General features: G+C 35.6%; 1 protein-coding gene across 1 annotated transcript in view; it reads right to left on the reverse strand.

Annotated features, from left to right (window-relative positions):
* Positions 1-2,914: 2,914 nt before the first annotated feature.
* The window catches only part of tymp (thymidine phosphorylase), a 12,775-nt gene continuing 4,380 nt past the window's right edge, over positions 2,915-11,309 (reverse strand). Inside the window, exons 7-9 of the mRNA XM_015381600.1 lie at positions 3,469-3,696; positions 3,132-3,272; positions 2,915-3,063 (exon numbers count right to left, since the gene is read on the reverse strand). Coding sequence (XP_015237086.1) covers positions 2,915-3,063; positions 3,132-3,272; positions 3,469-3,696 — 518 coding nt within the window. The remainder of the gene's footprint in view (positions 3,064-3,131; positions 3,273-3,468; positions 3,697-11,309) is intronic.

An 11,309-nucleotide genomic window follows, 5' to 3' on the forward strand; every position in this document is an offset into this window, starting at 1 on the left:
CATGCCACAATTAGTGAGTTCATTCATTGTTTTTAGATTTGGTTTAACTATAAAGATCTTCTCCCCTCCAGCTGCACAACCTCTGCTGCCTGCTGATGATTTTTTTTCTTTATTAATATTCTACTGTTATTTTTGACGGTCCACATATGTTTACATTTGGGCCAAACCTCTCAGCAGTTTCTGCAGATATTTTACATATCATTTTGATGTCTAAGAGTAATGAAAAAAGCACCTTTGCGTATCCTCCCCCCGTTTTACACAGTTTGGTCATCAGAATATGATCTGCACATTGATAAAGGAAAACAAAATGTAATAATCCAGCGTATTCTGGTTTTACAAACACGTTAGCAGCTGTTTAAAGACACATAAACCGGAAGATCAGAAACTAAGAGAAAATGTAAAATCACTTGTCTTTCAGATAAATTAGAGTAAATGTCAGTAAATAAGAAAAATGTATATATTTATCATGGAAAAAAATGAGCTTAAATGACAGCCAAAAATAAAAGACTAATAATTAGTTGAACAGAAGAAATAAACTTCATAGAAATTATGGAAGTGGTACAATATGAACAAAAATGTCCACACTGTGTCCTACTTTAACTGAAGGATGAATATTCTGATCTATTAATCTGGCTTAATATACTGCAATTCAGAAATGATCAAAGGTTCAGTTTATTACTTGTTTTGTCTTCAGAATAATCTAGGTCCTTGTTGAGCTGAATTGGATCTGGGTCTGCAACAGACAGTTGAAGAACTAGGGCTGCTTTTACACTCCCAATAAAGACAAAGAGAAAACTGCATTAATTTTTCAATTAGTCCAGGATATGAAATTGATGAGTTTAATGGTCTAAGATTTAGAAAGAACTGGTTTCAACAGTGGGCTTAGAGGCTGAGATGATATTTGCAAATTTCTAACCAAAGAAAATAAAACAATTCCAGACCCATTTTTGGCATTTAAAAAAAAGGGTAAATTTTGTAACAAACAATTAGGGGCCCTGATAAACAAACCTTCCTGATGAGCTTGTTTAGTGCTCTGAAGTCATTTAATTAAGTCAAAACATAAACAAGCCAGATAAAAGTTAATTTGTTACAATAATGAACCGACAACCATAAAATACTGATTAAAAATTACAACAAAAAATCAAAACTTGTCTCTTAGAAACACACTTTGTTCTTCTTTCTTCATTTTTTTTAAAGTGAAGATCTAGTTGTTTTTTTATTCCACAGGCTAAACAATGACAACAATTATGTTTATGTAGAAAATAATTCCATAACTATATTTTGAATTGTAACAAATTGCATTGATCCAATCCATCTATTTTTAAAAATATAAGTACACTTTTCACTGCAGAGGTGATCTTCATAATAGAGTAACATCAGTTATTTCATCAAAACCATTTAAAGGATTTAATCTTTTGTTTTTGTTTTTCCTAATTAAAGCATGGAAGCACCTTATTAAAATGTACATATCCCACTGGTAGAGAAAAGGTATATTGTGTCGCAGTGAGGTAAAAAACAAAGAACCGTTCTTCAAATGTTGCAAATATGAAATTAATGCGATCAATAAACTCACTGAAAAACTTTCCTTCTATTTTCCTGTATAACACCCTTTTTTTTTTTTTTTTACAAATTTGTTTTGTTCAATGAAACCACGGATCAGCGTATCAGAAAGGGAATTCAAACTAATTTATTATTTTCTCTACATGCTGTGTACCGCCTAAATGTCCAGCAGAGGGCGCCAGACACCAAAAAATACAGTATTCTAAACGTATTGAAAGAACAGCCTCTTCCAAAGGGGTTCATGAAAATCAGAGGGGATTTAGTGTTAGGCAAAACTAGGCAGTTTCCTTGGGCCCCACACTCCTGGGGACCCATAAAACTCCTTTTACATGTATAGTTAATACAACTATTACTTATTTGTGCTCATTAATTATGTTTTTGATAAAAACTATTTCCCTAATGCTCTGTTTGGTGATAATATCTAAAAGCAGCGAACTCTGCTCTCCAGAGCAAGTAGATTCATAACCCCGCCTCCTGCTCTCCTCTATCTTGTCTGCTGTCATGATTCATGCAGCTCTTATGTCATACTAATGAAAAATAGAGAACAAATAAGCAGATCATGGCTTGTCTACAGTGAAAAGAAGGACTGGGTTATTTACTTTTGCCGTCGCCTTTTTGGAAACACAGGAAGGAGAAAAATCTTTCATTCCTTTTGAGAAAGCATGAAATGTCAGGTGTGCTATTTGGACAGAGACATGGCTGAGCAAACATGGCAACTAAGGCCTGTCAGTTTTACAGAAAGAAGTACATTTCACTCACACCCCCGCCATGCTTCTGTGTTTTCATCTGAGAGGAAGAAGAAGAAGAAGAATCCTTGTTTGCGCACTGAGCAATTTGCCCACGACGGCCGTCTGAATTTCAAACATGTTTAATTTTTTCCCGACCTCACGATTCCTGATCGCGAGGTGATCGCCCCTCGTTACCCCCTGTACACTACACGTTGCACCATTAGGCTGAAAGTCGGCCCCAATGAAAACTTCTTGCACGACTGGAAAGTCGGCCAAAAATGGCAAATATTCATACAGTGGAGCCCGGCTTTATGTGATGTCTTTTCAATTCAGAGGGCCCCATGAGGGCCTTTGCCAGGGCCCCAAATTTCCTAAATCCACCCCTGCTTAAAACATTTTTTTATAAGTGAAATTAATTTATGAAGACCTCTGTTATAAGATCCTTAATTTCTTATATTATTTGTACATTAAAGATTTTTGTTAAATTAATATCTGAAGGTTGTTGAACTGCTGTTTTTGTTGTAAACATAAATGCATCAATATATTCTGACACAATATTACAGTTTTGTAAAGATAGTTAAAATTATTTCCGGATCAGAAAACAACAAATAAAGCTGGATCTAGTTTCATTGAGGCAGCAGCACATCTGCTACTAAAGGATGTCCTTGTCCTGCTTCTTTGTCCTTTTCATCCACAGTCAGAGCTTCCTGTAGCAGTTGGATCTGATCTGGAGTTGGAGCCGGATCCTCGTAATGAAGCCGCAACCAGGATGCACCTAAAAATAAAAATAAAAACTAATTAATGAGGCAATAAACAGTTTGTGGACTTTAATCAGTGTCTCACCTTTCAGCACTCTCTGACCAGGGGACACCAGAAGCTCCGCCCCTATGCTGTGATTGACAGGCTCCCCTGCTCTGGATCGCCCCGCCCCCAGTTTATGAAGAACCTGAGCCAAAACCAAACCATCCACACCAACAACAACTCCTGGAAGAAGGGATCAAGACAAAAGCTGAGGCATAAAGTCAGTGGCCACATGCATTATGGAATTAGTGAGGAAATTAGTTTTGCTGCTACTCCTCCCATCCCGTTTAAAGGTTCAGGGACCTTTTGGAAATGCTGAGGTTTTAATGTATTTATGTATTTTTGTGTAATCCTGTGATCAGTGCTCATCGTGTTTTACCATCTGCAGGAGTCTCCAGTTCCAGCTGATGCTCTGATTTTCTCAGGATGCTGAAGTAATCTGTGTGGGCGGAGCACAGCCTCCGAGCGGTCTCATTGGTCACGCCCTGAGCCGTCATCATGGCCTTGAACTTGGACAAGGCGGCTCCACCAGTCACAGCGAGGTCAATCTGTTGCCTGCCCTCTGATAGGCTCGGTGCGATGCCCGTCATCACCAGCAGCATGCCACCTGCCAGGGGGAAAGTGATGTTTGATGAGCAGTCCTACCTTAAAACAGAGTGAGATTGAATTCAAATTCAGGGCCTGCGTCCTCCGAAGGACGATAACGTCATAGTGCTGCGCCGAGGTCTGGTCGAATTTGAGGAGTCCTCGTTCTGCGGCCTATAAATGCAGCCTTCTTTTTGCCTGATTTGAAGTATGAGTCTGGTGTTATGGGGTCAGAAAGGGATCAGAAAGTTTGTAAACTTCTAAATCTTAGTTAAAACTGAAAAAATAGAAGTTGACATCTAATGTCAAATTTTCTAAATTCTGTTTAGTGCTTTAAATATACATTTTTTTTTTTTTTCTTTATTGCAGTTTTTCGATTTTCAGATTCAAATCCATTTCTTTTACTTTCTTTTTTTTTTGTTTCAAATTGCTTTTTCAGTTTCAGGATTTTTTTTAAGTACTTTCAAATCAGTTATTTTCACCTTCCGATTTTGACCCCAATCTGACGGGAATAAGCGGGGAAGCGTGATTGACAGCTTGCAGAAGGCAACTTTTATTGTCATTTTTTTATACAAAACGGAATTTTGTTTTCTTACAGCTTTCAGACAGTAAATGAGCAGAAACTTAGCAGTGAAATGAAAAGACATAAAATCTAAAACTGTAATAAAGAACATAAATAAAAAAAAATAAAAAGTTTAATTAACATTTCAAACTGAATTATGAGTTATTTTTCAAGCTGAGGTGAAGAATTTAGATTCAATTTTCATTATTTTATGTTTGATTTTGTAGTTTCTCACATTATAAGGTAAAAATTTGACATTCAATATCAACTTATATTTTTCTGTTTCAATTTTAATTTTTTCTCTTTCAACTAAGATTTATGAGTTTACAAACATTTCGACCCCTTTCTAAGTCTATACAGTGTATCCTCTCCATCCTTGGTTTTCCCAGGATTCTCGAGACCAAGCAAGCCGGCTGCTCCGTGATCACAGGGAAAAGGTACTTGGCGCCGAACAGTGGTGAAAATTGGAAGTGCAGTTTAATATAATCCAAGTAGGTGAAAAGTTCTGTCTGAAATGAATGAAAATAGTTGTTTTAATAGTTATTGAGTCAGATATGTGGCGGTAATGTTTGATTTATCTAAAGATTGTTATCTGTTACTGTTTAAATAGGTTTGGCTGTAATTTAAGGACAGATTCTATTTGCAGTGTGGGGACTGTAATATGATTTATATTTTTTAATTGCTATTTTGCACAATTTGCTTAACTAAGTATTTTTTGTTGTGGATTTTAAGAGATTTTGCAGATATACTTTTTTTTTTTACATACATTTTTTTGATTTATTTATATCTTTCTACCCTTTTTATATCATTACATTTGCTTTTATCTGTTCATGCTCCCGGTGGTTGTCACCTTTATTCCACTCTTGATTCTCGTGAGTGTAGTCTTTACACTTTACAACATATAAAAAAAAAGGAAAACATATAAAAAAATAAACAGGTTTGAAAATTTTAGTTTTCATGCTTTTCCTGTTTTTTGTGTCAATCGTTGCTAAGCGACAGAGCGTGCATTGCTGAAGGTTGGACCTGTTTAAATTCACAGCCAAAAACTCTTCCGGCCTCCTTATATTCACGGACCTCAAAAGATCCAGTCCAGTTAGACGGCGTCCTTGGAGGATGCAGCCCATGAAATCGAATTCTGTCATTATGTCTAAACTTGGTATAGATCCTACACTGTCTGGTCTTTGTTGAATAGTGTTATAAGCTGTTTTGTCAACATGCTTTCATAATCCTGATGAAATACAGCAGCCCAGGTTTAAATACACTAATCCCCAAAAGCTTCTGAAAACATTTGATGGCAGTGGTGACTGGTGGAGTTTTCTCCAGTCGGGGGCTATAAATTCAAAATATACCCAAAGCCAATCAAACCTATACTAACTTATCACACCAGTATATTTATATGAATGCCAACAACAAAAAGATTATAAAAACAAAACAGAATTTCATATACAAGTTTGCTTTTTGTACATAAATCTCGCCCTTATGAGGCTTTTTGAAGGTAAGCCTGTGTTTTGCATGGTCCAGTGTTGTTTTTAATGAACCTTAAAAAATAATGTTCCAGTTTAATAATGGAGAAGCTATTTGTCAGATTTCTAATATGTAAAAACTATTTATTTTCTAAGAATGTTTATCTAAGAGCAACTATGCAAACTAACAAACATCTAGAAAAAGAACACTTCTTTCTTTCTTTCTTTCTTTCTTTCTTTCTTTCTTTCTTTCTTTCTTTCTTTCTTTCTTTCTTTCTTTCTTTCTTTCTTTCTTTTAATTAAATTAAATTATATTAACTGTTTGATGGGCTATTTCAATTTTCAGCACAACTTCCCTTATAACCATTGAGCAGCTACTGTAAGAAAACTTTGGTTTCCGATTTTCCTGAACTGCTCACGGAACCTTGCGCACCAGACGCTAATGAGTTAGCCCTGCTAATCGGAGCTGGAGTTCTACAGCCGGAGATTAGCTCATTTAATCGCCCCCAAATGACGGTAAACACTGATTTAAACCTGTTTTATGTATATTTTTTCATATTTGTAGATACATTTTTCTTAAAAACGACCTGCAGTTGAAGAACTTCGACAATTTGTTGCTCAATAAACCATCTTTCTTTGCTTTTCACTTAATAATCAATGCTGAAATAACGGACATATATTAGCAGTTTTAAATAAACTCCGAGATTATTGGTCATCTTCATTTTTATGTGCACATTTTTGAAGAAATATGTCAGGAAATAATATATAAACAAAAATATTTGACAATTTGACATATAAATAGCTAAAGTTATACTTTTGACATGCCCTGTTCATTTATTGCCCCACTGGTTTATACACTAATAAATGGATCTCATCCCAGTTTATATTGAATAAAGGTTTGAAGTATGTTTACTAAATCCTAGCTGTTCACCACACTGAAATGAATAGTCATAAATTTAGGAGAATAAAGTCGTAAAATTAGAAGATTTAAGTAATAAAATAACCAGAATAAAGTTGTAAAATTACACGGAGTACGTCATAAAATGATGAGAATAAAGTCACAACGAGAAAAGTCATAAAGTTACGAGAACAAAAATTGTAAATTTACGAGACTAAAGTTGTACAAATTGCAAGAATAAAGTCATAAAGTTACGAGAATAAAATCATAAAATAACAAGAATAAAGTTGTAAAATTATGAGAATAAAGTCGCAACGAGGAAAGTCATAAAGTTACAAGAATAAAGTCATAAACTTGCAAGAATGAAGTCGTAAAACTACGAGAATAAAGTCGTAAAATTACGAGAATAAAGCTTTAATATTAAGAGAATAAAGTACATAAAATTACAAGAAACAAGTTGTATTTTATGACAACTCCTACTAGAAGCACTTTCTTCCCTAAAATGAGGAATATTTTTATCTAGGAAACTTGAATAATGTCAATAAAACATCTAGATCTGTGTGTGTGAGTTTAGTAAATAAAGGTAAAGTATAAACTGTTCTTTTGGGTATAGATAAAAAAAAGTTGAAAAAAAAGGAGTAATTAAAACACCTGCAGACTGTGTATAAAAAAGAAACATCATCTAAAATACCAAAAAGACGTGTTAGAATTGATTGGTAAATGTATGAATAAAACAGTTTATAAACTTGATTTAATGTTATCAAAAGAGTTGGGAAAAAAAAGGTATGAATGAATTAAAATCTGATTAGTAATTTAACTTTTGATATCATGGACAGTTTAACAGGAGTTTTAAACTCTTATATCTGACAAACTAAACCTGTGAATTATATAAAACTCATAGATTTCTTCATAAACACAATTTTAGTCTGTTTAGGTAAATTTAAATCAGCTCTAGGTGTTCAAAGCATTTGTTAGAGGTTTGACCTGTTTTAATGAAGAAACAGCTGGTTGTTAATTAGCCGTTGGGAAGGATTTCAACCTCTAAGTCTCTTCACATAAGTGTGTGATGGTAACCTTGGTTACCAATAAATAAGAAAGATATTGAATGCAACACAGTTTCGGATTACCGATGCAAACTGACACAAATAAAAACCTTAAATAGAAGCGCATTTATAGAGATTCAATCATTTGTTTTTTTGTTGTTTTGCTTTTTAATCGACCAAACTAGAATCTGTGAGGAGTCTGAGGCTCGTCCTTCTGGTAAGATCAAGGTTACAGTATGCGTCTTAAAAAAGCCTTGAAATCTGAGCAGCACTTATTTTTAATGACATGATGTTAGAAGAAAAATGTCGTCTGCTTTTACTGTTTCTGATTTCCTGAAACTTCAAATCACAAATGTTTCTTCTGTTGCTGTGCAGCACAAAAATCTTAGTTTAGCATTAATTCCACAAATGTGAAACAAAAAGTCATTATGACCAATCAGAGCTCCCAATGAAAAATATTTCAGTAATCAGCTTCTTCCTGATTAGACGATGATTATTTTATTCCCGCTGAGCTTCTGGACGTCACCTCAGATCAAATTTATTCCCCCAGTAGGTCAGAATAACGACTTTAAAAACATGGCTAAAAAAACAGCTTATTTATTAAATGGTCTAATTCTACTTGGACAAACTTTATTGTTGTTTTGTAAAAACAAATTTTGTTAATTCAAACCTGAACTGGATTATTCTTTAGAGATAAAATATTTAAAATCCAGTTTGGAGATTTTTTATTTATTTTGAATTAGTGCTGAATACTATGACGGAGTATTAGGGTCAGACTAGAGATTTTCTTTTCTTCTATTTCGAGAATAAATTTGAAAAATTACGAGAATAAAGTTGCAATGAGAATAGTCATAAAATTTTGACAATAAAGTCGTAAAATTCCGAGAATAAAGTCATAAAATTAAGAGCATAAAGTTGTAAAATTAGGAGAATAAAGTCACAAATTTATGAGAATAGTCGTAAGATTATGTTAAAAGTAATTCTTGGAATTTTACGACTTTATTCTCAAAATAAAAAATAAGAAAATATCTCTAACCTGGCCCTAACACTGAACAGCTAAAGTGGATTATTCTGAACTGAGACTCTACAGTTGTTCAGTCCTAATCTGATCTGATCGGCAATCCATTGTTTTCTACTCAAGGGAAACAGACACAGCACTGCTAATGCAGATCTCTATGATAACTCATCTGAAAACAGGCTTATAGCTAGGAATATTTCCTAGGGTGTGCACCTTGGTGTATCACATCTTTAGGCTTTGCGTGGCCTGTGGGGGTCTGGGAGTACCCTCCCTCTGAAATGCTATTTCCTGCATTTAGAGGTGGAATGCAGCTAACTTCTTTCCTTGTTCCAACACTACTTTTGTCCTGGTTATGGGAAGTATGTGTGCTTGACTAGAGGTGGAAATTCCATAAGGAAGACAACAGATCATTTTAGGTACAATGTTATGTTTCCATGCTGTTTTCCCCTACTGTTAGCGTTTTTCATGTACCGGTATGTGTTAGAAACTGCAGGCACGAGAATAATAAAAATGAGCATATTTTGCCGGCAGGTGTCGACATATTGAAGTTAATTTAGGAGTTAATAAACTGTTTCAGTAGAGTGATCATAGTGCTCTGCATCAGCAGTGCTGTGTCTGTCTCCCTGCCAGCTCCCAGATCAGCTTCTCTGATTGGTTGATGTAACGCTTAGCGCAGTACAAGTTAAGTTTTCTAACTCCAGCAGCTGCTGCTTGTGAAATGTTGAAGTTTCCAGGGGAAAAATAGGACGTACAATTTTAAAAATTTTTTAAGTAAAGGGCATACAATGCTTGGCCGTACCCAATACTAGCTAAAAGCCTGCCTGAAACTGTTTATTAACGCCTAAATTAACTTAAATTGTCGAAACCTGCTGGCAAATTATGTTTACTTTATGAATAGTATTTGAAAACCCCAAAAGGCGACTGGCAGAGAGACAGCTGCTGCTCAGGATTCCCAGTGACAGAGCAACCCCGGTATGTGGGGGTCTGAGCGACTCAGACAGCGAAATAATATTTGAAGGCAGGATGGTTATCTTGAACTGACTGCACAGAAGTTTTAGGTGGACTTTCTCGGTTAAAATATATTAAAACTACTTTTCACCAGCTGATCACAGCAAATCTAAAGCAGCAGAGGCAGCAGGAGCAGCTAGTTTACATGCAAAGTCAATGTTTGACGTGCATCATTGTGCAGCAAAACGTCCTGCAGCGCGTTTTTAGCAGCTAAAGCAGTGCGTCGTGAGCTTCGTAGCATCTGATGCGCGGGACACGCTGCAACGCAGCAGCTGCTGGAGTTTTATACTTTTTGAAAGGAAATCAATCAGTTTCTGGTTCTTTGAGGTCTGAACCATCAGTACTGATTTAAACAGATTCCTCCCCGTTTTTAAATGATTTGTTTATAAACTAGATTCAGTGCTGTTAGTTGAAGGGTTCAGGTTTATTTTTAGATTTTTTTGAGCTGCTGGTCAAAGCCTCTCTGATGCCTGCCTGATTGATTGGTGCTTTGCTTTTGAAGTCGGTTTAAAGTTCTTTAAACGTTTTATTTCAGGAGGACGTGGATCTTTAAGGAGTTCTTCAGACCTCAGCGACCGGTGAGTCTTTATGTTTTCTAATATTTATTAACAGAGGAAGAACATGGAGGTTCTTCTGTTAATGTGTTTGACCCAGAAACAGCTTTAGACCTGATCCTGGTTTCACTCTGTGGTTTTCCCCATAAATAACTGTGGCTGTGTCCAAATGTCCGCCCCAAATCCCTCAATCACTATACAGAGCGGGGACTATATAGTGGACTTTATAGTGAACTCGGTTAACTGACCATTCGGACAGATGATCACTCCTTTTCCCTCGCCGTTGGTCACGTGACTCCGCCACACCGCATGGTGCATGCACCATCTTCATTTGTCGCCATTGTCAATACCTGACAGCAGGTCTGTCAGAACAAATCCCATGATGCTTTGCAAGAAGAGCGCTTGCATATCAACTTGGGATATATCTGCTTGTCTAGTGACATTGACATTTAGTAACATTCAAGGTGCATTGTGGGAAATTTCGAGTCAACTACATGTTCATCCACTAGACCAGGGGTAACCAGTAAATCAGTAATACAGTGAGCTTTTTAATAGTAAATGAGCAGCAGCTTAGCGGTGACATGAACGTTTCCATTTCATAAAGTGCAGCAGTGATTAAATGCATTTCAAGACAAATGCTTCCTTGCAAAACACAATGATATGGAAGGAAGCATTTCAAGACAAATGTGCATGGTGCAAATATTCAGTATTTTAGTTTAGAGCAGGGGTAACCAATAAAAATCAGCGGGGTCCAAATGAAGTAAATCATCAACCAGTAAAGGTCCAGAGGCATTTTAATTATAATCTGTTACTTAAAACCAAATTTAACACTGAAATAAAATGAGTTTTTTTATGCCTATATGTTATACTTTGACTTTTTAGATAAAAAAAAATGTTTGGTATATTGACAATTTCCTGATTCACATATTTTATCAACTGAACTGACCATTAGTTTTTTTCTTTCTTTTTTATGGCTTAATGAGAGCATTGGAGCCTGGATCCATATTTATTTTTGATTCTGTTTATGGTGGAGAATCCTGCTTCACAGCCGCAGGTTGAGCCAAACATCCTGTAAATGTTCAGGGTCAT

The sequence above is a fragment of the Cyprinodon variegatus genome, unplaced genomic scaffold, assembly GCF_000732505.1.
Source record: "Cyprinodon variegatus isolate N-32 unplaced genomic scaffold, C_variegatus-1.0 Scaffold237, whole genome shotgun sequence".
Lineage (NCBI taxonomy): Eukaryota > Metazoa > Chordata > Actinopteri > Cyprinodontiformes > Cyprinodontidae > Cyprinodon > Cyprinodon variegatus.